At 46.2% G+C, this 27,054-nt stretch overlaps 1 protein-coding gene across 2 annotated transcripts in view; it reads right to left on the bottom strand.

Annotated features, from left to right (window-relative positions):
* The window catches only part of SUPT16H (SPT16 homolog, facilitates chromatin remodeling subunit), a 979,449-nt gene that overhangs the window by 44,489 nt on the left and 907,906 nt on the right, over positions 1 to 27,054 (bottom strand). For both annotated transcript variants that reach the window (XM_069642728.1, XM_069642729.1), the window contains exons 23-24: positions 18,946 to 19,075; positions 18,456 to 18,588 (exon numbers count right to left, since the gene is read on the bottom strand). In XM_069642728.1, the coding sequence (XP_069498829.1) occupies positions 18,456 to 18,588; positions 18,946 to 19,075 (263 nt within the window). The remainder of the gene's footprint in view (positions 1 to 18,455; positions 18,589 to 18,945; positions 19,076 to 27,054) is intronic.

Genomic DNA, 27,054 nt, shown 5'->3' with positions numbered 1-27,054 from the left:
TCGTTGCACTGCCAGGGAAGAAACCAGCCGCGGAGTTTTCCGGTTAAAGGTGGTACCTTTGTTTCGCGGTCGTGGTAAAACGTGGTATCCCGGTTGCTGGGGTGCTTGGCACAGGCAAGGCGGCCACGAGGTACATCGGGAAGGCGAAAAGACGGTGAATCTGGATATCCCCACCAGTCAAAGGAAGAAGACTCTCCGGCGGGAGATCTCCTCTGTCGTTGGGAAAAGTGGTGAGACGGTCCAGCAGGGCTCCACCGGTGGTGGCGTCGTCGTGGCAGGTCGGCTCAGCTTCTCCCTCGTCGGATTCTTAGGTCCTGTGGAGACTTCTGAAGTTCCAGTCCCCAAAGCCCTGCTTTTATGCAGAAAACCCCCATTCACTCAGCCTAGCTGTCACTCAAACATGCTAAGTGGTGAGCCGGCCGGCTCACCACTTGGGCCAATCAGGACGGAGTGCGACTTGAGTTGCCTAGGCAACTCAGTCCAGGGTGCCTAAATCCCCCTCCACCCCTCCTAAGTACCCCAGACAGAGTGGCACCACTTTGGAGGGCTTCTGTGGAGAAGCCCGCCAAAAAGTGGAACAAAGGGCTCGACTTGGGTTGGAGTCACAGAAGAGAACACAAATGCCATTTTAAAATCAAATTTTGGCAAAAAATACCAACCGGAGAATTAATGTTAATTAAATAAACCAGCGGTATGTTCGAGGCTACCGTAAATAATTAAATAAAGACGGTAGTCTAAAACAATGGGAAATCCCATAGGAAAATATTCGCGGTTGAATATAAAAAGTAGTATCCACTGCCACCAGCCAAAACTCGATCAGGGGGGACGGAGAATTGAATTGCCCCAGCCAGTACGTCCACAATATGATGGTTTGTACTGGTTCTGTTCAGAATTTAAGACTAGTAAAGTCAATGGTGACTTTACATGCCCTGGGAGACAGTCAGTCCCAGGGTATGGAGTCTATACTGGGTGGTCACTATGACACTCCTGTGTTACTGCACTGAGGGTGCTGTGTAACACATCACAAAAACACATGAAGCCCTATGGGGTAAAAGACCCCATAGCCCATTAAACACATCTAGATTCAAAGAAACCCACTCAAATCATGGCCAAGAGTGAGGGTAAAAGAGTCTCACTCTTGGCAGGAGAAAAAAATAAACCCCAAAAATCCAGCAAAGCTGCTGGGGGACTCACTAGGTTAGGAAATTCAGCCTAAACAGAGAATTCTCCCTAACAGGGATCCCTCCCGATGGGCTGGGCCTCTTCCACGACTTCGATGAGCTCTTCAGAGGTCGTGTCCGTATCCACGATGGCCACCTGCCCCTCCCCCACCTTTTCCAACAAGGACTTCGTGGGGGTCTTCTCAATGGGCCTGAAAGACGACTCCCTCCATGGTGGCAGGGAGACTGTGGGTCCTGAGGTCGCCTCCAATGGCGTAGCCTCCACAGGCTGAGCCAGGACCTCTGCGACATCCTCAATCGAGGTCTTAGAAGGTTGAATTAAGGCCATCGTCACCTTCTGTACGCCTGGGGCTTTCACCTTGGGGGGAGGGTCCGAGCCTCGCTCCCCCTCTGCCGGAATCTTCGAGATCGACCGGGGCCTCTCCAGAAGCTTCGCCGGGTTCTCGGACTTCCTCTTACCCGAGCCAGAGCGTTGGCTCGTGGTTGATGGCACCGGGGAGGATGCACCCTGCCTGGCAGCCAAGGAGCCCGACCGTTCGGCGCTCCCAGTGCTTGGCCTTTTGTTGGGCCCCCGTCGCCGGGGCGCCCTCACAGGACTTAGAAGACCACTCGGACTTCTTTTTCTTCTTCTCGCCTGACGGGCTCTTCCCTTCCAGCCAGTTAGCGAGACGGAGGTGGCGATCCTTCATGGTCCGCTCCGACATGTTCCCAAAAAACACAGTCCTTCTCCGTGTGCGTCTTGTCCTCATGGAGACAGAGGCATAACGAATGCTCGTCCTCCTTGAAAACATCGGGCGAGTTATGAATGTTCATGGGTTACATCGTCGAGTTGGGGGGAGATGATGCGGGTGGGGGGTCAGGTTGCGAGGCAACAGCTGCTTTGAGCTGTGGATGAAGGGGGGAGGGGGATAAGTTGCTTTGTTATTAAGTTTGGTTTGAAGGTTAAGTGGTCTCGCAGTTGCGGTTGCTGCTCCCGCCATGTGAATACTGGAATTGGATGATGGTATGGCAAGTGTCATAACACATGGGAATGTTACCGCAGGGGGACTGCGAATACCGCTGCTGTCCTGGAATGTAAGAGGTTTAAATAACCCGATGCAGGCCAGTAAGGTCAATAACTGTTTCTAGATATTGCCCTCAAATCGTGATGTTACAGGAGACCCACGCTATGGGTGCAGTAAATATGAATATAATGCCCAAATGGGGTAAGACACGATATTATACAAGCTATTCGTCCCAGTCCCGGGGGGAGGGGAGGGGGAGTCATCACTCATTCATCCCTCACTGGGGTTCCGGGCGGAGGGGCACAAGGTGGATGCAATGGGGAGGTTTGTTCTTGTTTGGGGGAAGATCGCGGGTAAGCAAATTACTTTGGTTATTACATATGGTCCCAACATCGATGATCCAGATTTTTATTTAAACATATATGAGACTCTCAATAAACTAGATGCTTCCTCCATAATATGGGGGGATGGGGGGGGGGGGGGGGGGGGGGTGAGGACTTCAACATGGCCCTGAACCTGGTAATGGATAGATCCAGTATGAAAACACCGACCAAAATGGCACTAACACTGGGACAACTCCTTCCACAAATGGCGTTAATAGATGCATGGCGCACATTACACCCAGACGTTAGACATTACACCCACTACTCATCCGTGCACGACAGTGAATCGCGAATAGACTATTTCTTTCTATCCCAAAACCTCTCTGAGACACTGCACAGCTGCGAAATCCTGTCCTGCACACTGTCCGACCATTCCCCTGTTACACTGGAGCTCAGGCTGAGAGATGCTCCTAGACCTGCCAGAAGATGGCGTATGCCGAGTGGGATACTTGGTGACCCGGGTGTAGCGGAGGCCCTACGGGAAGAAATAACAGTTTTTCAAGAATAACATTGGGTCGGTGGCACGAGTTTCCCCGGTATGGGAAACCTTTAAGGTCTGGGCTAGGGGGCAATTATCTCAAAATCCACTGGACTCTTGAAGGGAGTGAGGAGGGAGCTAGAAGGGGTAGGAAATACCTTGAACAGCCTTGAGGGGACGTATAGCCGTACACACGATAAGGCCGTTCTGGCCGAGATTAATAAACATATCCAAACCTTTAATGAGCTGGCTGCTAGAGAAATACAATATATAGTGGCCCCTGGCAGAGCACGCAGATATGGGGAAAGCAATAAAGCGGGCAGAACACTGGCTAACTTGATTAAACATGAGAGGCAGCCATACCCAATCACTAGCATACAAAACGCTGCTGGCGAGGTACTGACAAACGAAGAGGGTATAAATGGAGAATTTGCCAAATTTTACCAGACGCTGTATTCAAATAAAGATAGGAAGACGACTACTGAGATTAAAACATATTTGGCGTCGCTAGGGCTCCCACAACTGTCACTCGAGAGCAAAATTGCACTAGATCAGCCGGTCACTGCAGAAGAAATGAGTGAGGCAATCATGAGGCTAGCGTCGGGCAAAGCACCGGGCTCTGACGGGTTGGGGGCTGAATTCTATAAGGAGTTCCGCACGGAACTGATCCCCATAATGTTGGAAACCTGGGAGGAAGCTCTAGAGGGAGGCATACTACCCCCGACGATGAGGGAAGCCATTATCACTGTGCTCCCCAAACCCCGGCACCCACCTAGCGACATGTCATCATATAGGCCCCGTTCGCTCATCAATGTTGATGCCAAGATTTTTGGTAAAGTAAAGTACTGGCGAATCGAATGTTGCCCCTGGTCTCCACTCTAGTCCATCCCGATCAGAATGGTTTCATTCCCCAGAGGTCCACTGCGCTAAACCTCCGTAGACTATTTAGTATAATAGCACAGATTGACTCGGGCAGAAGCGCAGCAGCTGTAGCCCTAGACCCCGAAAAGGCGTCCGATTCTGTATCATGGGTCTACCTTTTCACGGTTTTTGGAAGCGTTTGGGGTGGGGCCGGCGTTTATCAGATTCGTAAGGCTGCTCTATACTGCTCCGGGCGCCAAAGTCTGCACTAATAGAACCATTTCTGAGATGTTCCAATTGGGTAGAGGAACTCAGCAGGGTTGTCCTTTCTCGCCAATCTTGTTTGCCCCAACTATTGAGCCTATGGCAGAAGCGGTTCGGCTGAGACACAGGGACAAGGGAATTAACATGAAAGGCTGTATCCAGCTAATCTCACTTTACGCGGACGATAAGTTACTCTACGTCTGCGAGCCGGAAATATACATAGCACCCATTATGACTGATATACATGATTTTGCGGATTACTCAGGATACGTCATCAATATAACCAAATCAGAAATATTCCCGCTCACACCCCATACTAAATGCCCTACGAACACCTGCGGCCTTAAATGGTCAGATCAATATGTTAGATATCCCGGGGTATTAGTGTCTAGGACCAGGCAAACCCTCTACGCGGACAGCCATGAGAAGGCGCTGCAAACATTTGGCACCAAGTTACAGATCTGGGGACACCTCCCTATACCCCTGTATGGCAGGATAGCCCTACTTATAGCTCTCCCCAAACTACTATATTTTTTTGTAAATATACACATATGGCCGGGTAGAGACTTTTTCTCGAGACTACGGTCGCCGGTAGTAACCTTTATATGGAACGGGAAGGTGGCCAGAATCGGGTGGGACAAAATGACCCTACGACACCAGAGGCATAGCGGCTCCAGACTTTGAGCTATATTACCTGGTCGCACAGGCACAGTTTGCAAAATATTGGTAGGAGGAACCTGGGGTTACTCCACACACCTGGGTGGAAGCACAAACTATAATCCCAGCGGACATTAAGTCGGTCCTATTTAATTCACGTCATAAAGACACTTGTGATTACGATGCGGTTAGCTGCACCGCCAGGGCCTGGGGGGCATTATTTAAACAATTGAAGCTGGAAACACCGTACAACCCAGAAGTCCCCTTGTGGAATTTTCCGGGCATCCCCCCTATGTCGGATGTGAGTATTCAGGAAGGATGGGATCCACACATGGAAATGAAGGTGGGCGATATGTTCATAGATGGTAAATGTGCAACCAGAGGGGACTTCACTAGAGCGATGGGGGTGGGCCACTCAAAATACTACAATACTACAGAGTAAGGGCCGCATTTCAAAAAAGATGGCCAATGTTCCCAGACGAACCTCCTCAATACCCCTGTACACAACTCATCACAATGAAGGCTGGGCTAGGCATTTCTAAACTATATGGGGCGCTACAGGCCCACACCCCCTCTGTGAACCGGGTCAAGGACAAATGGGAGACAGACTTGCAAATGCCTATCCCAGAGGACAAATGGAGCAGATATTGTTCAATCACAAAAAAAGGTTTCATTGAATGCAGGATTACGTTTGATACAATTTAAACTCTTAAATAGGTTACACTACACGCCAGCTAAGATGGCAAAATTTGCTGCAGAACATGGGGGGGAATGCCCCAAGTGTGGGGCCCTACATGCGGACTCCTTTCACATGTACTGGAAGTGTCCAGCTCTCCTGAGATTCTGGGGAGAGGTGGCCGAAATATTGACTGAAATTACACAGATACCCCCACAGCTGACCCCCCCAGAAATATTTATTTGGAGACATTGGCAAGTGCTCGGAGAAAACCAGGAGGCTATTTAATATTGCATGTGCTGTGGCTAAGAAATGTATCCTGCAAGCCTGGAAGATGCCTGTGCCACCAAATGTGACCACTTTCCTCCGCGAACTTACATTGTTTTGACCTTGCCGGAGGCAAGCCGACCAAAAGACTTATGGGGCCCCTTCCGAACCTATCTGTGTGAGTTGCTCTCAGATGATGAAATGTCCATATAACGTTGAACGTAAATGTTTTCTTTGCCTATCGACTTGTGTTTCTTGATGGGGTATGTTGCTGTAACTGTTGAGACCGATGAACAATAAAAAGTTAAAAAAAATAAAAAAAATGCCAATTCCCTCTACCCTAGAAACCCCCAGCAACTTTGCTGGATTTTGAGGACTTGATTTTTTTTAACTTGACGAGAGTGTGACCCTTTTCCCACTCTCTCATGTATTTGTATGTGATTATATACACCGTTTCTTTTGGTTATGGAGTTTAACAAACTCCATAAGCATCATCTTTTACAATTGTGTCACTGCACCTTCAGTGCAGCGGCACATGGAAGTCTTTCAGATTTCCCAAGGTTTAAACAGCTTCTCTGGGATAAACTACTGTTTCCCAGAGCAGTAGAGTGAAATTGACTACTTATCATTGTACTTGCTACACCCAGCACACCCTTACAATAATCTAAAAATAGAGTGCTGGAGGGGTTACTTTGTATCCCCTGTGTCTAAATGCTCATGTAACATCTTATATGTTACCCTTTCCTCTCAGAACGGCTGGTGGCAGTGGTTTTGCAATGAACTACCACGATTTACTCCGAGCGTGAACTGTTCGCAGCTCCGGTAACGTTAAATCGCAGGAGCCATGTTTTTCAAAATGGCGCTGAGCCTCCCTAGTTAAAATGGTCCCTGGTCCTCTTTTTTCACCATGTCTTTGTGGAAAGGTCCCTCGAGTTTTTCTCTGCATACCAAACCAAGTTTGGTCTCGGTTCATTCGCCTTTGGCGGGCTTCAGGAGTGAAACCCACCACTGGCTCCAGAGTGTCTGGGCAGGTAGGAAGTGAAGGAGGTGCCCGAAACTCCCTGTGCTTAGTCTCCTATGAGACCCAAATGCGCTCTGTGACGATTGGCTGGCTGACTGTCCGGCAAGGACAGCCACCCTGCTGGGTGAATGGCAGCTAGGCTGGAATGAATGGGAGAGAACTGAATAAAAGGCAAGTCGACCTCTGGACAAAGGAACCGAAGAAGAGCTAGAAGAGGGCGGCTGCTGCAACTCCTGGATCGTTGGTTTGCCCGGTGAAGCACTGTTGCAGGTCTAAATCGCCAAGTTCTCATCGACAGAGAACCCCTGCAAGGACGACTTCTCCCTTTGAGTTGGTGGGACCAATCAACTCCCAAGTAAGCCACCTGAACACCCATCTCAGAGCTGGTTGAATTTCCTCAGAGTTGCTGCAGGAAACCTTAGAGCTAGGGAGAGGGACACCAGAGTGTGTGCGTTGCTTGCAAGCTGGCCTAAAGCTTTTGGAAGATCCTCCGGACTCCCACGAAGCAGGACAGACCAAGCCTTCCAGCCCCCACCCCCTCAGTTGAGTGCAGGACCTCAGATGTGAGAAAGTCCACCTTGACAGCCAGGAACCGCGCTTATTGCTATTTGCTGTAACGCAAGGAGCTGAAACGGTTAACAGCCACAAAGTAAAGATTGCCAGCTTTGACAGTGGAGGAGTCCCCCCCCCCCCCCCCCCCCCCCATGTCCTCCCTCTAGTCCCCACGATTAAGGCCCAGGAACAGCGAGATCTGCAGAGCTGTACAGGAACAGAAGTCTTCAGCTGTATCCTTTTCTTCTTTACTAAGGTACTGTAAAACTAGCCCAAGAGAACTTACCTCATACTGTAGAGTGCTTGTAACTTCTGCAACTCTCAAGTCCAATCAGCATGTGGCCCTACATTGGATTCTTTTTTACCAAAGACCCCAAAGAACTTGTGCAAATACTTTTCTATTCTATTTACTTACCTGAAGTGCTGCATCCCATACAAAGGCTTTTACCTATTGACTTTGGCTTAGCCTATTGAATTGAATGACTCTTCTAAGTGCTATCTCAAAGTATTTGCCCTGCTTATGAATATTTGTAGATTCTTGTGTTGCATTAAACCTTGCCTTTTACTTTTTAAAGCGTATTCTGAAGGCCAACAGTAAGGTATTAATGTCCCCAGCACCCTTGTTACTGAAGGCACCTGTGGGTGTAGGTTGTGTCTGTGGGCCATCCCAAAAAGGCCTGGTCTGATTCAGAAACTCAAAGTGTACAGTATTGAATAATATTTGTGTGTTAATATTCTATTGCTCCCTTCTGAAGGCGGCTTTATAACCGACTGACAAATTATTAATTGTTTCTGCAAGAAACCTTGAGTATAAGTTTATTTGAATATCCGTAACTCTGAATATTTGTGTAACTCCACTACAGCTCACATTTCCCCTCTTGAGATAAGCCTGGCTGCTCAAAACACTACCAAAACTGTGTAGCACAAAGCTTATACCAAAGGTTGGGTTGCCTATACCTGTAGTCCTAGTTGTTTGTAGTGTTCCCAGAGGGTATTGCATTCAAACTTTGCCTACAGATCTCAGCTCTAGACTTTCACAAGTGTAAGCTTGTGGCCCAACAGTGATTTTCTCCAACTACTCTCTAACTTTGCACAATACTTTTTGCCATCTAAGAAGTGCTTCAGTACCATAGACTTTGCTCCAAATTGAGTTTGGCTGTCCTGGCTCCCTGCAGACTCTTCTAGTTCATTGACTTATTCTTATTGTCCCTCATAGGTGATACATTGGTTTTGACCGACTATTGCTAGGAAAGGTTTTTATCTAGAGTTCATTGGGAGATTTTAAAGTGCTCACATGCTCCGAGAACCTGGTAACCTTTCTCCTTTCCTTAACCTTTTCTTTTTGCCAACCTCAGAATTTTACAAAGTACAAAAATGATATATAAATGCCAATACTGTCCTAGTTAGTGAAGTCACCTCAGGGTGTAGGAAGTGTGTATGAAGCATCTCTAACTTGCTTTGCCTTGATTCTGAGAATGCATTTTGAAGTATTTCTATTGTTGCACATTGCCCTTTTTAAAGAATGCTTATTTAAAACGGACCGTTAAATAATTATTTCACTAGAAAACCTTGAGATTAAGTGTTATTTGGATACTTGTATTTGTGGATTTCGATGCTACAGCTAACATTTACCCCTCGAGACAAGTCTGGCTGCTCAGTCATACTACCAACTTGTGTAGTACAGACCTATACCAATAGGTGGGTTACTTAATACCAAGATGACAAGACGGGTGACGTTTTCTGACAAAAACGTTGAAACTAGCTCTGTGTTCCTAAAGCAGAATGTTTGCATGCAGGTAAAAGGAACCGAGATTGGGGCGTAGTGACGCGCTACTTCTAAAGCCATGTCCAGACCAGATGCCGGACAAGACAGATCGGTAGTCAAAGGCCGGGTCGAGGTCCACTATGCCCCCTGTCGAAAATATTCTGAAGCAGCCTTGGCAGCCTCAACCCGGTTAACAGTTCGCTGGGCTTGGGGTGCTTTCCGGTCGGTAGCCGTTGTGTGAGTCTGTGTGGTTTGTTTGGTCGTTGCGGTGTAGTGAAGCTTGTGCGGTTTGTTCGGATATAGGCTTGTGTTTGTTTAGAGTTTGAGAGGTGTATGCAGAGGGGTGAAATTGTGATGTGCTAAATTTCCATGTTCTTTCTAGATGTGGCGTGTGATATATATACACAATATACACAACTGTATCCAAATGTGGCAGTGACCCACCTTTGAAAATTCTGTCTATATGTGAAGCAAGCTAGTATGCACAATTCTGTCTAAATCTGGCCTCGATAATATTCCCAATGCAGCCTAGACGTGGCATTGGCTAACAATCGCTATGAATCAATGTGAATGGGGTCATCACAGATTACATCTCTTTGGGTAGAGCCTGTTAGGGAGAATTCTCTGTTAAGGCTAATTTCCCAAACCTAGTGAGTCCCCCAGCAGCTTGGCTGGATTTTTTGGGGTTTATTTTTTTCTCCTGCTAAGAGCGAGACTCTTTTTCTCCCACTCTTACACATGATTTGAGATATCCTTTGACTTTGTAATGTGTTTTATGGGCTATGGGATCTTTTACTCCATAGGGTTTCATGTGGTTTTTGGTAAGTGTTACCCTGCACCCTCAGTGCAGTAACACAGGGGTGTCATAGTGAGCCACAAACAGACCGCATACCCTGGGACTGACTACCGTCTCCCAGGGCATGTAAAGTCACCATCGACTTTTGGGAACAGAACCAGTACAAACCATCATATTGTGGAAGTACTGGTAGGGGTAATTAGATTGCCCCTGGGTCTGTATTTCGAGGGGGCACTGTGCAGTCCCCTCTCGTCGAGTTTCTGGCTGGTGGCAGTGGTTACCACGCAAAATATTCCTTAAGAATATTTACTATGGGATTTTCCCATTCATTTTAAACGCACCACTTTTTGGTGCTATGTTAAAGATACCGCCGGGTTATTTATTTAAAATGTATTCCCCGGTTGGGTCTTTTCGCCAGGACTCGGTTTTAAAATGGGGTTTGTGTTCGCCTCTGTAATTCCAACCCAAGTCGAGCCCTTTGTTCCACATTTTGGCAGGCTTTTACACAGAAGTCTCCAAAAGTGGTGCCACTCTGTCTGGGTATACAGGATGTGTGGGAGGGGGGTTTAGGCACCCTGGACTGAGTTGCCTCGGCAACTCAAGTCGCACTCTTGTGTGATTGGCCCAGTGGTGAGCCGCCCGGCTCACCACTTAGCATGTTTGAGTGACAGCTAGGACTGATGAATGGGGGTTTTCTGCATAAAAGCAGGGCTTTGGGGACTGGGACTTCAGACGTCACCACAGGACCAAAGAAGGAGAAGCTGAGCTGACCTGCAATGACGACACCACCGGTGGAGCCCTGCTGAACCGACTCATCACTTCTTCCAACAACAGAGGAGGTCTTCATCCCGAAGAGTCTTCTTCCTTTGACTGGTGGGGATAACCAGTTTGCCTGCCTTTTTGCCTTCCCGGATCATCTCGTGGCCGCCTTGCCTGTGCCAAGCACCCCGGCAACTGGGATACCACGTTTTACCACTACCGCAAATCAAAGGGCAGTAACCTTTTAAACGGAGAACTCCGCGGCTGGTTTCTTCCCTGGCAGTGCAACGACCTTCAGCTTTCCTCCACGTCGAGATCTCTTCCGCTTGACGACGCCGCGACTTGCACCCACTGCCAGGAACAATTGCCCCCGCTGGAGGATACTCCCCACTTTCAAGGTACTGTGTCCGCCTGGCCTCCCTCGCAACGGTCTGTGTGGGGTGTCTCGTAAATCCTCAATTTACCACTTGGGTTGGCCCTAGGCTGGCTAACTGAACTTTTCTGAGCTGAACTAATTCCTCTTTAAACTCTGCAAGACTTTCCAAGCCTTTTTAAACTGTGTGATCTTGGGCGCATTGGTGTTCTACTCTCTCTAAGAGGGAGCCGGGCCTCTGAACTTTTTGTTCACAAGTAGACTGACTTTCCTGCCTTGCTGAGTGCTTCTAAAGTATTGTGTTGGGTGCTTTTCTAATTTCTGCCTTTTTCCTCCCTTTTTTGATAACTTATTGGAGTGCCATCTTTAGTTAAGCGCTCACCTCTGTTTGAAAATAAGTGGTGTTAACTAAGACTTGTCTAATAAGGAATAAGGGATGTATATATATTAAGGGCGACTGTGTTTTGAACTTGCTTACAATAATAGTGCTGGAGTGTTTCGAAGTGTGTCTTTAAATAAATAATTATATACTCCGATACCAAAGCCCTGGTCAGTGTTTGCTTGTGCTACTGTATTTTGGTACCCATCCTGTATACTCTAGATACTGTCTAAGTCTTCTTGAGAGAGGTCTGGCTGCTCAGCCACAGCTACCAGGTAAATCTGGGTGGTACAGACTGCTACCAATTGGGTTTACTGCCAACACCTGTAGTCTTAAGCCTTTTGCAGTGGTCCCTAAGGGAACTGCACAGGTTTCTGCCCAACAGAGGCACACGGCAAGGGTGCCCTTTCACCCTAACCCTGTTCGCTTTAGAGATGGAGCCATTCGCAGAGCACATTAGGAAATGTGAGCACAGGTTTGGGGGGGGGGGGGGGGGGGAAATCCAGTTTGGGGAAGTTTCTGGATTCAGAGTTAACGTTAGCAAGTCTGAAATCCTGAATATAAAGGGTACTCCAGACATAATGCTGCATCTTCAGCAATCAAGCCTGTTTAGGCAGGTGAAGGGAACCCTGCAGTATTAATATCCCTGTTAAAGGAGGGACTTTATAGAGCTTTAACTACCCACCCCATGTTAGAGAAGTTAAAGATTTGGATCAATGAAGCAGCCAGACGATCTTGTGGTGTGGGGAGAAGAGAAGTTAAAATGAAAATTCTTCCAATTATTCTCAACCTCAAATAGAATGTTAAGCTATGGAACCCTGGGGAGGAATTGTATACCTTCAGGACGACTGTTTCCAGGTTTATCTGGGAGGGAGGTGAGGTGGGGGAGGGGTGTGTGGGATTGGGCACAAGAGAATGGTCGCTCCCGAAGATGGGGAAGGGCTGGCCTGCCCAGATATACTAAACTTTTACTTGGCTGCCAAGGTTCATGTTTTGGCTGATTGGGTTTAGCCCGAGTCGGAAAAACACTGCTTCTTTATAGAGCAAGCCATAACTGGGGAGCTCTTATGGAAACAACCCAGACTGCCCAGATCCCAGAGGGCCACCAAGCTGCTGTATAAAATGTCATCTGTAGGGGTACAATGAAGGCGCGGGACATGATCTCTAGAAGGAGTGGTCAAGTAACATTCCCCTCCCTTTTCACACCCATTCATGGGAATCGAGACTTCACTACAGCCCTCAAGGAAATGGTGTTTGATAAAAGGGAGGTAGGGGCGGTTGTAAAAAAGTAGGAGATATGGCGCAAGGGAAGACCATTAGAAACTTTGTTGACTGTGAGGCCTCATTTGGACTGGACGAAGGGGAAAGATTTTGTTACCACCAGTTGCAACATTGGCTCCAAAGCCCAGTTATGAAATCCAGGGTGACAAGGGCGCCCACAGTGCTGGAGAAAACTCTTGGAAGCCAGTGGGATGCTTATCGAGCCCCATCCCAGACGGAATAAGGCCTATTAAGCGTCGATAGGAAATCGAATTGGGGGGACCTTTACATGCCTGAAGAATGGGAGAGAGTATTCCGCAATACATGGAAAGGGTCCATCTGTATGCAGCATAGAGAGCTGCAGCTCATAGTCCTCCATAGATGGTATCTCACCTTCATGAAATAGCAAAAGTTCAAACCTGGGGCTGACAGCAGGTGTATAGAGGGTGCGGGCAGCAGGGTTCATCGACGCATATCATGGCAACCGGTCCTTAATTGGAGAAGATATGGGAAACTGTGGAGGAGGCACTGCTAAGGTTGGGAGGAGTGAGTGGGGCAATCTAACTAGAATTTGTAATGTGAGGGGTATACACAGAAGGGCTGGTGGGAGGGTCGGCACCTTCAACTCAGGGTGGCTCGCGCCAAGGTGCTGGCAGTAAAACTAGTGATAACTTCAACGTGGGGCAAAGTTGAACCTCCACTGACAGGCCAGGGGTTGCAGAGGCTATGAGACATAGTGGCCATGGAAAAACTAACAGCCATGGTTGGGGGGCTGGGCTTGCAGTTTGAAGCAATATGCAACCCCCTGCTCCAATGAATGGATGACCAGAGATTTGGTCATGATGTGAGAAAAACTGGAGCTGTTCTTACCTGTATTTCGGGAAGGGAGGGGGGGAGGGGGGAGGTCAGAGGCGAGGGGCTGTATTGCTTTTGTTGCCATTTAGATTGTGTGTTTTAACTATATAAAACTCAGATATCATAAAAAAAATAAAAATAAAGGAACCAAAAGGTTGGAGGACTATAATGGCTTGGCTGGGGCGCCAAGGACAAAAGCCACTACAACCTTCTCAGCAGTCTCCCTGTATTGTGCATTTGGATGAGTGTTGGGAGCCGCTTATTCCATCTCTAGTTCAGGCAAGGTATCTAGCCCACTCGCATCATGCAGCCCTTCCGCCAGAGCCAGGAGGTCCGCTTGGAAGTCAGGCATATGTTACTATTATAATAATGATTTCGCATTTATATAGCGCTACGAACCCTCAGGTATCTGAGCGCTGCTTATTACCCACTGTGTGTGGTGCTCCTACACAACCCCCAACCCCCCAACCACCCACAGCCTATCAATGGGCTCCATTTCAAAAAAGATTAGGTCTCCATCAAAAATGGTCTTAATGGACTTGAAAAATCCATACCGGGACTCTGGTAAAAAGCTCTAGTCCATAGTGGACAGTGCCGCTGCGACCGACACCTTGAGGGTGGTCGGCTTTGAAGTTGAGCTCGAGGGTATTACACCAGATGCAGCCAACTTGGCGCTGGAAACTCCGGGCACAGCCGGTGTCTGTGCTGCCTGAGCTGTTGAGGCTAAAGACATACCCACAGCAGTCATCTAAAAATATAGTAGTATTTGGTGCTTTAATACCTCCCAATCTCTCAGTGCCCCCTTACTTGAGTAAGACTTTACCCCTTTCCTCCAACAAATCAAAGTCGTGTCTACGCGCATGCTTCATTGTTGTGGCAGGATGAAGAGTATGAATGGTGGCACTCACTTCTAGAATGAGACCTTTTCAATGCTTTTATTGCCATGCCTGCCCTACTCCAGCACTGGACCTTTGGTGAGGGGGGCTCAAAACTTGGCAACCAAATACGTCAGGTATTTCAAAAGGACCCTCCCCCTAGCACCAACTTCGTATAGATGATACCGGATTCATATGCAGACAGGATGCCCACTGCTAGACATCATGCTTCATCCCACAGCACACCACACAACTGATGTATGGGTATGCGATGGACAATTGAGCTGCAGTCCTTGCAGTGCTTAAAACTTGACTGCTTAGGGCCAGACATGTCAGCAAAGGAATACATTCTCACAAAGATGAATGAGAGCGTTCCAAACAGTGTGCTGAGGAAACTAAGGTACTGGGGTGCAGTGACGAGCTAAAGGTACTGCCAACATCATGCCCAGAGTCAAGGAGTGGCACGGTTCAGGCATACTGAGGTCGAGACGTGACGCCAAGCCGCACTGTGTCCCCTGTCAGACTTTTCTGAGCAGCTGATGCTGGATGGGATATCTATCAAGATGAGGAATCTGTGGGAGAATGTAATCCATTGAAGTACTGCTTCCAATCCCTGTGCCTCCATAGGGGTTAGTGAGAATGCAGTCCTTGCCCAGCGTTCCCCTTGCCTAACTGATGCAGAGTGTTAGGGAGAATTCTCATTCTATGGCAACTTTCCCTTACCTATAGAGTCCCCCAGCAGCTTTGCTGGATTTGAAGTTTTTTTTTCCTCCTGCTAAGAGTGAGACTCTTTTTACCACTCTTAGGCATTTTTGCTATGTGTGTTCTAGGCTATTTCTGTGTTTAATGTCTATGGGGTTTTTCTCACCTCCATAGGAACCATCTTTATTCACATGTGTTACACAGCACCCTCCGTGCAGTGACACAGGGGTGTCGTAGCGACCCCCAAACAGACTCCATACCCTGGGACTGACTACTGCCTCCCAGGGCATGTAAAGTCCCAATTGACTTTTCTAGTCAATTTTTATGAACTAAACGAGTACAACCCATTTTACTATGGAGGTACTCGAAAGGGTTAATAGTTTTCCCCCCTATGTTCATTTTCGAGAGGGTACCGTACAGTCCCTCTCTCAAAAGTTTCCGGCTGTTGGCAGTGGTTACTACCGTAAATATTCATCTGCAAATATTTCCCTATGGGATTTTCCCATAGGGAGGCTACAACATTTTCTGACAGCCTCTAGCATACCGCTGGTGTATTTTAATATCAACTTTACTCCAGTAGGTTTTATTTGCCATAGCTTTAATATAACTTCTTTCTCGTGTCTTTCTCTAACTTCATAACCCAGGTCGGAGATCCTGTGTTCGTCTTTTTGGCGGGCTTCTGCCGGCGCCACCGAGTCTGGGGTGGGTCCATTGTGTGGGAGGGGGAGTAGGACCCCTGGACAGGGTTGCCTCTGCAACCCATGTCGCACTCTATCCTGATAGGGTGGAGGGTCTTCCGCCAAGAAGACCACTCCACTGTGTGAGTGACAGCTAGGCTGTATGAATGGGGTTCTTTTTGCATAAAAGCAGGGTCCTGAGCACTGGAAGAGCAAGACGTCGCCAATGGAACTAAGAAGCCGAAGAGGAGAGAAGCCAAAGACATCTGCGACGACTGAACCGCCGGTGAAGTCCTGCTGCAGCGTCTCACCATTTTTCTCCACACGACGAGAGAAGATCTTCATCCGAAAGAGCCTTCTTCCCTTGAGCTGGTGGGGCCAACCAGTTTGCCAATCGCATTCCTGGACCTGCCTTGGTAGAATCGCCAGTACCATGTACTCGGAGGCCAGATAGCCAGGCACCAGTTCCCCCCCCCCCCTGGACCTCGATTTAAAAGAGCGTACCCTTTTATTCGTCAGGCAGCACCGCGGCTGGTTTCATCCCTGGGTAGTGCAGTAACTCGAACCTTCCTCCACGACGAGAGCCTCTCTTCCTCTGCTGGATCCCCCGAAATGCAGGAACTACCAGGAACAACCGCCACCGCAGGAGCCACTTCTTCATTTTAAAGGTATATTGTTCCGCCAGGCCGCCCTTTCTTCGTGGTAGAGCTAAAGGTGTTTTAAATCCTTTACCTACCTGTTGGGTTGGCCGTCCCTCTCTCTAAACATCGTCTTTCACCTTCTGCATCCACCTTTTCAAAATCGTTAACCAAAGACTTGACTGCAGCTACAAGAACATTTTGCTCCTGGGACCCTGCCCTGTACCACTGACTCTGGCACAGGCCTACTGACTCTGGCTAAATTTGTTAGAACTGCCTTCTCTAGATTGATTCTCAACTAGAACTGTGTTGGTGCACCTACTTCTTATAACCACCCTTTCCTCCCCACTTCTAAACCTTGTGAAGTGTCATTCTGCTCAGTTTTCATTTAAGTATTTTCTATACTGATGTACTGCCTTGCTTAAACTGATTCACAAGCTTATGGGAAGTGTTGCTAGGATGTGTAAGAAGATATTTCAGTATAACTTGTGCTTTCCCTCCCTTGTGAGAAATTGCTAGAGTGCCATTTGTGTTTGGTTTTCACTGTGCCGTTTTGCTCAGTTTTCACTCTTGCTCAAACTTGTCTACAATTTAACTAGGGAGTTGTGTATACTTTCGTCGAACGAATTTAACTTGCTTCAGAACTGCGATAGATGTGTTTAACTAGAAGTGTATAAAATAAATATATATATTATTTACACTACAAAGCTTTGGTCAGTGTTTCCTTGTTCCATAGTACTGAAGGCCTATTGTGTAAACCCTGAATACTGCTCATCTCCCTCTTGAGATAAGTGACTGCTCAGCCACAGCTACCAACTACATCTTTGTGGAACAGACTGATACCAAAGGGGATTTATTACCCTCACCTGTAGTCAATCTTCTGTAGTGCTCCCTAAGGTAACTGCACAGGATACTGCCTAACACAGTTTTTGTCAAGTCATGCCCATGGCTTCTCCTTAGGTGGGTGGGTTGGGAGAGTCTGCTAAGATCTTTTCTACGATTGTTCTACTACTTTGAAACACTTAGAAACTGCCTACTGGCTTTCTCAACTCTTGCTCAAACTCTTGCGACTCCCAGCCTTCAGAAAAGAACCACCCTGGGACCTGTGGCTATAAGGGCACTAGGCCCTTCTGTTTACGATAGGGAAGGACTTTGAGGTGTAGGGACTTAATTGTATAAGGCTGTGGATGGTGTTTCTACCCCCTTTCTCTCCAACATATTAGTTCTGTAATATGTTACTAAACTTGTTCTTTATTCACTTGCTTTGCTACACTACAGTTGCTCAGATTGTTTTAACTTTAAGTGCCTGTGCTATATAGCCAGAGCTCCCCAAAAGTTCAAATACTCTATAACAGTAGTGGATGTTATAGTATAATACTTGGCTGTGGTTTTTAATTGCTAAGAGTTTGTCCAAGGCCTGAATAAATAATTTTTATACATTCTGCCCAACTTGTGTTATTAAGAGTGCTCTGTGTGTGCTTAAGTGAACCAAGCCTTGCTGCATAGTCATACTACTTTGAAGTTTTGCTAGATTAGTGTCTTTTTCTTTTCACCAGAATAGGTTGGTCTCTCAGAATCTGTCAGAGTAGATTCTGAAAATTCCTATTAACAGCACAGAACTGTAATGGCCAACGTGATCAATGGCAGCAGTCGACCCTTGTGGCAGAAACAAAGAAGCTGGTCCTTCAAGGCTACTCTTCGTGCTGGAGAGCTGTAGTGGGAGGCCACTTGTTTCACAAGTCAAAGGTCTGTGAAGTCCCAAGTCCGAACGGGCTACTGTAACCAATGCAGCAATGGCCATTTCTTTTTGAATTGTGCATAAGGTACATTAATCTAGGCCTACAATATTTCAGCACTGGCATACGCTCAATGTGAGAGTACTGACCAGCTCCCTTTTCCAGGTACTCGCACCAATGCTCCTTAATAGTAGAGGCATTAGCTACAATCTCATGCATCAGATCTCTAGTGGATCCTCTTGCAGAGTTAGAATTTTATGAGCCACCAAAAGGATTGCAAGCAAGAAGGCACATACCCGAGTCATCCTCTTCCTCATCAGAATAATCTTCATCACTATCCTCCTCCTCTTCCTCATCATCGTCTTCCTCAGGATTGAATGTCTCGTCTTCCAATTCAGATTCTGAGCCATCTCCCTCTGCATCGGCATCCTGCAGATTGGAAAAGAGGAGCCGTGAAATGCCAGAAATGTAACAACCAGAGATAAGTCTAGTTTCCAGCAATGCTTTTTGCTCACAACACCAGTGCCAGAAACAAGGTACTTCATGTACAACAATTTGTTTTGACCACCATAACATCTACCATGCCCTTGACCACAAACACCACTCCAAATGCCCACAAACCCTATTTCAATAAGTCCGGTGCAATGAGAAGCTTCTGTTGTTCCATCAAGGGAATGTGACTGGCTCCAAGATCTGGCCACACATCCTCAGTGTTAAACTCCCCCACCCACCACCCCAATCATAATGTATCCCAACTTGCACACACTACTGTGCAGGATCACCCACCTCGCCCTCTGGCTCCAGAAAATCCCAGCCACCTTGCTCAAAGAAGCCCTCTGGGTCATCGATAATGGTCTTCATGATTTTGGTCCAGTTGAGTGATTGTACCCCTTCCGTGTACTTCAAGTCGCAGGAGCTGTAGATGTTTTTAGGGTGCGGGGTTGGAAGAAGGGTGAGGAGAGACAATATTAATGGAAAGCAGCGCAGTTTTTATTTTCTTACTTATGGTGTTCTGTGTAATACTTTGAAACTGCCACTCTGGTGCTCAGAGTGGATTCTGTTAGCACCGGATGCTCTGCATCAAACTAGACACCCAAGGCTTACATATTGGAAGATGGCACTTCACATTACCAGGTTTTAGAAATATAAAATAGCTGTATATTAATCGTTAGGCCCAAAGTCCTGAGCTGTCAGTCTGACGTGAGCACTCCAATCTTTCTTTGTCCAGAATAGTTCCCATCTTTTCACCCAATGGAGCCCTCATCCAAGGCTTCACTACGAGAGCAACCTTTTATTGTGAACTATTGGTTATCGTGAGCTCCTCCGACGAGAGAGCCTGGAAGGTAACCCAGTGTTCTCAGGGCACTGTTATGGCAAGCTTAGTACCACCCTCTTGAGGATGCAACAACACCCAACCCTAGGTGGAAGGTTAAAACACATGACTGGAAAAGGAAGCCAAACCTCTTACAACGTGGGTAGTGTGGACAGAGCAACAAGGTTTAACGCTCAGGTAGGGGAAGTAGGTCAACACAGAGGTACAATTAGTCCACACACATCTAGACAATACACCACACAGATATATTGAAAAATATTTACTTCAATAACACAACACTATCAGTTCAAATAAATACTTAAGTGCAAAGTCCTAAAACACATCCCACCTCTAGTAGACGTGAAAGGCCCTAGGTCTGGTGGCCAGCACCTGGCAGGGTGTGGGACTAAAAAAAGAAGACACATTTTAACCCAAAGGAAAAAGATTCACAGTGCCTAGACCCAAAACACAATGCACCATTCATTTGGACCTCTCAGGGTCTTATATAGTATATGATAGGGTATTAAGCACAATATAAATAACCTGAGGTTTCTAAGCGCGGACCCGGGGTGCGAACCATGTTGCTCTGCGTCGTCCTGCTTCCAAGGCGAGCATGTTGCCCCTGAGCTATCCTCCCGAGAGCTATTAACATAAAGTTGCCCAGAACAATACCTAAAGGCTTAAGAGTATGGAACAGCAGTGAACATTAGCAAAAGCCAGCATCAATGAATATAGTTCATCAATAGTTATCCCCCCTGCTACATTTCCTGGTAAACACACACAATGTTACCAGTTATAGTATTACAGATATATTTACCAGTGCAGAAACAAAACCAATGACTTCAAACAGGGATATAAAATCCCAGGTACGTGTTGAAAGTGCGAGTCTTAGTCCAGAGCTCAATGATCCCTAGGGTATCCAGTAGAAATGTCCAGGAGTAGGTAAGTACCCCAGAGTCACTTCAAGGAGAGTTCCAGGGAAGTCCAAAGTTCCAAAGGAGAAGATGGTAAAACTTAAAGGCCCATCCACACAGATGTCTACCGTACAAGTGGAGATACAGCAACAAACTCCAGGGAAAGCTATTGAGACCCCAAAGTAGTATTCCAAAGGTCAGAAGGGGGACCCCCAGATGAAGCAGTTGTAGAACAGAACACCCTTCACCACCCCCAACAAGGTCGATTGGGATCCATGGTTAGTACTTGCCTTCCAGAAATCACTACCATAGATCAGGGGGACCCCTCAGGAGGGGAATATCTGGCATAATCACCCCTCCCAGGACCCCAACTCCCCACCTTAAGTATTTGCAACACCTGTGTCAGTGGAAAGGACTCACTGAAGGGAACAGAAACAACCCATTAAGGAGACTTCTCTTTTCAGCCAACAAGAGCCACAGCAACACAGAAAAGAAAGTTCACCCTAAGGTCTCCACCTTCAAGCCAGGAGTGAAAGATCTGGCGAGGGAGTCTCACAAGAGAACGGCTACCCGAATAAGTAGCTCCCAGCAGCAGTGTAAAACAAAAATGCAGCAGTATGACAGAAAATGGTCACAAGAAGGACGATGGCTTGTGGCAATTTCATACTGCCACTAGCACAGAAACAACCTTGCAGCTATTCTCTGGATAGCTACAGCAGCCCACAGCCAATTTGAAGATCCTGGTGGTAAACTGCAGTATTCAGCAGTAAAACAGACCAGAAACTGTCCCACAGTAGAGGGCTCACCCCGGCAGATGTGGGGAGTCACCTGAAGGCCCAGATAAGTCAGGAAAGGACTTGACAGCAATAAAACCAAACTTGGATAAGGCCCAGCCATTGCACTTAGTAAGTAGAGCAAAGTGAGGGCTTTAAAAACTGCCAGACCAGCACATCTAGTAAGTCAGCCGACCTGCCATCACCAAGTTACAGAGACAAAGCAGCAAGAGTGTGTTGGGGCCACGGCAGAACCTAAATAACTGAATGGGGCTTGGCCTCAGGCCAGCCATCAAACCACAAAAAAGGGGTTGGGGCAGAGGCTCAGGTGACCAACCATACTGGTTGGCTACTGGGACACCACACAGCAAAAGCCACCCCCATAGGAAGTGAGAGGGCTAGTCCAGGGACCTCTACTAGCCTAATCCATTTGGGACCAGTACTGAGGCAGCCATGTTGGGTTCACAAAGATCCCACATGGTCAGAACGGCCACTTTGAGGACAACTTGTGGTCACCTAGACAAAGGAAAGCTCAGGTGTTTTCCATTCACGCGGGTTCAAGCGAGGTTTCTGAAAATCTCCCGCGTAAGTTCACTCTGAAGACGGCCCATTAATACACGCTGGTTCTCAAAAGGATTATTATTCTGCCTCTAAAAAGCACATCCGACAATTAAGTCTTTGTTCCTGCTCGACTGAAGGAGGAGGAGCATTTCACATAAGGAGCCTGACTCACCACGGAGCGGCGCAGAGTCGGTGCAGGGTCTTTGGGAGTCTGAGCGGAGGCATCTCCCAGAGCAGTCCTAGTAAGTTTGGAACAATCAAAACTTACACTTATAACTCTTGAGTCACTCTGTGATAGTGCTGCACCCAGACGCCATAGTAGCCTCGACTAGACTTCAAACAAGGCATCAGGCCAAACAACGCCCGGTGTTAGAAACAGCCACCGCACCGATGCATCAACATTGCTAGTGCCGCCCCTTTCACCTTGTCAGATGACACGCTCGGCGACAAAATTGAAAAAAAGGACAAGTCGAGTGTAAACAGATAACTGATCAAGCATTAGATTAATTGGATTTGCATGAGAAAGGTGCAAGAACTGCTGTGGCAAATCCTAATACAAATAGAGCAATCGAGCATGCTTGAAACAAACCATAACACACATGATATTGAAGCTGAGGAAGTAGGTGCACACAGCTTTTAGGACATGCAGACGCAACTCAATTCTGAATTACTAAGTTCTCAGACACTCTAGAAAGATCTGAATCATAAAATAAGGTCACAGAAAGGAAACATGTGATTTCCTCAGCGAAGCCAAGCAAATCCAATAGAAACCCTTTTAAGCTGGAAAAAACTAACGAAGATAAGTATGAGTAGACCACAAGACCTAACAAGTTCAACGATAAGATAATTGAGAAAGATGACTACCAAAAGACAATGTCATGACACCATTAACCATACAAAAATAAAGGGCGATACAAGCGAAGCACCTATGGCAGCAGAATGACCAAACAAGCATGAGAACTATAATCAACAAAATACCAATACCAAAGATTGAAAATAGACGTCTTGCAAGACTGTCCCTAGACATTACCGAAATAGAATCTTTAATGACTAACCACGAGAAAAATCACAAAGTATTTGGAAATTTACTACTGTACAAATTAGATCTGCGAGAGTCAGACCGGAACTCGACTCCGAGATGCCACACAACAATACTACCTTGCTATAATCAAGCGAAACAGAGGAAAGAAACAAACACAAAAATTACAATCAACCTATTCAGGATCTGCGAACAAGAATGGAAAGCAACCATTGTAATAAAGACCAGATATGTCAATGTGATGCACAGAAGGATGAACACAATACTCCAATTCCAATGACAATGGCTGAACAACAAAATACCATGATGGCAGCTTCAAGCCATGCTCTAACGCCATTTCTAAAATTGTATGAAACCATCAGCGACACCAGGCAATGTTGATAGCCCTAATACATACAAAGCAGATCCTAATGGAAACTTTCACTAAGTTCCGAACTAGATTAGACACTGAAGTGGAAGCAACACACCAATGGCAGTTCCGTCTGTTTGACATTGCAAGAAATGACCGATCTGACTAAGAACAAATAACGTTAAACTGTTAATGTCTAAACACGAGGAAATGGAAAAACAAGATAACAATTCGGAAAGTGTACCGAGTAGGCCACACGACCTAAATCAAGCGACGGATGAAAGAGGACGTAATATCCAAGAAAAGAAAGTTTAGAGAAAATAGAAGTAACCATCAAAAGCCCTGCGATGAGCCAAAAAACAAAAATGGAAAAAAATGGCATATCCCAACTTCATGGCAGTAGAGTTGCCGCGAAAAGAAGTTGCGAAGGACACAGGAGTTCAATTATCCACACACAAAGAACAACATAAAGTGAATGAAATTACTATCAGGAATAGAGATGTACAAACTAAAACCATACATCAAAAACTTCAACATGCAACAAATTCAGCAGAATCCTTCCCAATATTCGACAACACCAGCGAAACAGTGAATACTACAAGTATGAAAACAGTCAATGCACAGTAAAAACAGAAAAAACTAAAGTAACCAAGAGGTTTGCGTGCTTTTTTAAGGATCTAACAAAGCCTTCAATCTCTACCAAATTACCAGTGCAAAGGGAAATCTAACAGAACACAAAGATAAAAGATCACAGAGAATCAAAGAAAAGAGACGGTACACAATGTCCAAACAAAGGAGCAATCACTAGAGAATAAGATACAACTGGACCGGCTGATTAATTTATCTACATACTCAGAAGAAATATCTGTAATTGTAACAGAGGAAAGTATTACCTTACCAGAAGAAACATTTTTATATATTATTGATGAATATGAAAGATACACCAAAAATACGGAAGACCATACCCTCTCATGTGAAGACATATGAAAACGAAATAGACTGGCCAGAAGAACAATCTGCGACCCCTAATGATGCTTCTAACAATGAAACACAGAATACTATAAAAAAAGTCCTCAATTTAGGAAAATTGGCAAATCGGGACCCAGAGAACGAGGCAATAAGAGTAATGCAGTACTTCCTAAAACAGAGAAGACCAACTTTTGGGGAGAATTCTCATAAATGTGCTAATTCCCGTTACCTTCGAGACCCTGAGCAACTTTGCTGGATTTTGAGGACTTGATTTTTTTTACCTGGAGAGAGTGCGAGCCTTTTTCCCCCACTCATGTATTTTGATGTGTGTTTTACTATTGTGTTCTTTGATTATGGAGTTTTAAGACAACGCCATAGGCATCATCTTTTCATGTGTGTTACGCAGCACCCTCAGTGCAGTGACACAGGGAAGCGTTTTAGGCTGTCCCAAGGTTCAAGTACCTTCTCTGGAATAAACCACTGTTTACCAGAGAATGTAAAGTTAAATTGACTTTACTAGTCTTTTTTAAATTCCTAGACCCAGCACACATTATCTTACAACAGAGTGCTGGAGGGGTTACCTAGTATCCCCTATGTCTTGAAACTAATGTAGCAGTCAAATCCAACGAAATGGCTGGCGGCAGTGGTTTTTCAACAAACTACCATGATTTTTCCCGACCGTGAACACCGGTAGCTAAAAATCGTGGGAGCAATGTTTTCAAGATGGCGCCTGAGCCTCCTTTATTTAAACAGGTCCCGGTCTTCTTTTTCCACCATTTCTTTTTGGAAAGGTCCTTCTAGAGTTTGTTTCTGCGTGCCAAACTAGGTTTGGCCCCTTTGTATCTATGCCGTTGGCAGGCTTCAGGACTGAAGACCACCTCTGGCACCTGAGTGTCTGGGGTGGGCAGGAAGTAAGGGAGGTGCCCGAAACTCCCTGTGCTTAGTCTCCTAGGAAACCCAAATGCACTCTGGTGTGATTGGCTGGCTGACTGTCCGGCAAGGACAGCCACCCTGATGGGCGAGTGGGAGCAAGGCTGGAATGAATGGGAGAAACTATTTAAAAGGCGCGTCTCTTGGACTGAAAGGCAGAGTCTACCACTGAAATGAAATAACCTAAGATGAGCTGGAAGAGGACGGCTGCTGCAACTACTGGACCGTTAGTTTGCCCGGTGGAGCCCTGCTACAGGTCCGAATCGGCAAGTTCATCTCGACAGAGAAGCCCCTTCAAGGATGACTTCTTCCTTTGAGTTGGTGGGACCAATCAACTCATAAGCCACCTGGATACCATTCTCCAAGTTGGTTAGGATTAACCAGGGGGAAAGACACCAGCTTATGTGCTTGACTAACAGCTACTCGAACTGAAGTGACTCCATTTTGTCAGTGCTTTCTGACAATCCCGTGCAGTGCAGGAGTCCCGACGTCCTACCTCTTGTCCACACGATGGAGGCTCAGGAACAGAGATCTGCAGGAACTGCCGGAAACCCAAGTCTTCCGCTGCATCTTTTTCGTCAATATAAGGTACTGTGAAAACCCAACCGAGAGAACTTACCTCTCACCGCGAAACTTCGTGGAACTTCGCCAACTTGCAGGCCTAGTCCGCTTGTGACCCGACATACAAACCTTTCTTACTTCTAAGAACCGTGGCAAAGACTTTTCAGTTTTAAATACCAGAACCGTTTTTACTTTTACAAGACACTAGCCCATTGACTTTGGCCTACCTATTGCATTGAAGCAACTCCTCTGGTGAACTCAAACTATTTGCACTGTTTTAAAGTAACTAATATTCGTTTTATTAACGTATGCCTTTTTAATCCTACTTCAATGCTATTTTGCTCCGACTTCGAGGGAGCTCAACTGCTTAGTACTCAGTATTGTAGTATAATTTGTGTGCGATATAGGTTGCCTCATTTAGTGAATGCTTTATAAATGATTGTGTAATAAATTAAGAGGTGTTTTACCAAGAAACCTTGAGTATAAATGTTTATCTGAATACTTGCCATTGTAGACCTTTGTGTAACACCCTTACAAGCTCACATTCCCTCTTGCGATAAGCCTGGCTGCTCAGCTCGCTACCAAAAACTGTGTGGTACAGACTTATACCAAAGGTTGGTTTTGCTTACACCTGTAGTCCTAGTTGTGTGTAGTGGTCCCAGAGGTTACGGCATACAAACTTTGCCTAAAACCAACAAATATTTACGACTACCAACTTTCATTGATCCACGACTGTGCTTAACAAAAAGTATGCTCAATGCGATACCATCGCTCTATATGATTAGATTGTAGGACAGTCAAGTAGTAGAATGTATGCAAAATGAAAGAGCAGACTCAATAGAGATTCAATTAAACTCGCAACAAGCAGCAGATACTGTGATGAAATATGCGACGCAACTAAGACAACCAGGCTTCAAATGCACGTCAAATTATGACATCAATTACGCACCCTTCCCATCACCTGGAGAAATAGATGAAGAATCCAGAAACCAGAAAATACGAAGGCCTATAAAAGACCAGTGTCCCAAAGTAATAGAGCTACAAGATCAATCACAAAGAAACACAAGGAAACAAAGAAGTTTAACAAGATCTCCAAATAACAGAAGAATGCATGGACCAAGCCACCGATTAAAACATGTCAACGATGCTTGGAAAGCTGACTGGAGAAATCAAAAGAAGACACATTTATAACAACTCCCTAAAGAGAAATTGAATCTAAACCTATGCTCTTGGAACACGAGAGGCTCTTTGCACTTCTTTAGAATAGAAAATAATGACCTATCAAACTACGAAATAGTATGTCTGCAGGAGATCCGGATAGCCAAACAACCAATATGTGATGGGTATGTAACATGCATGAACCCTGCACTAACAGGAACAAAGGGACGCCCATCTGCAGGGTTATTGACCTTATTGAAATTGGAAGCCAATATGCAATTGAGAGAGTCTTTCAATCCCAATCTCTGGATCCAAATCACGGTATCCAA

Source organism: Ambystoma mexicanum, unplaced genomic scaffold, assembly GCF_040938575.1.
Source record: "Ambystoma mexicanum isolate Mex_15411 unplaced genomic scaffold, UKY_AmexF1_1 Mex_scaf45, whole genome shotgun sequence".
NCBI lineage: Eukaryota > Metazoa > Chordata > Amphibia > Caudata > Ambystomatidae > Ambystoma > Ambystoma mexicanum.
Note: the sequence above shows the minus strand (reverse complement) of the source record. Positions and strands in the feature narration are given on the sequence as shown.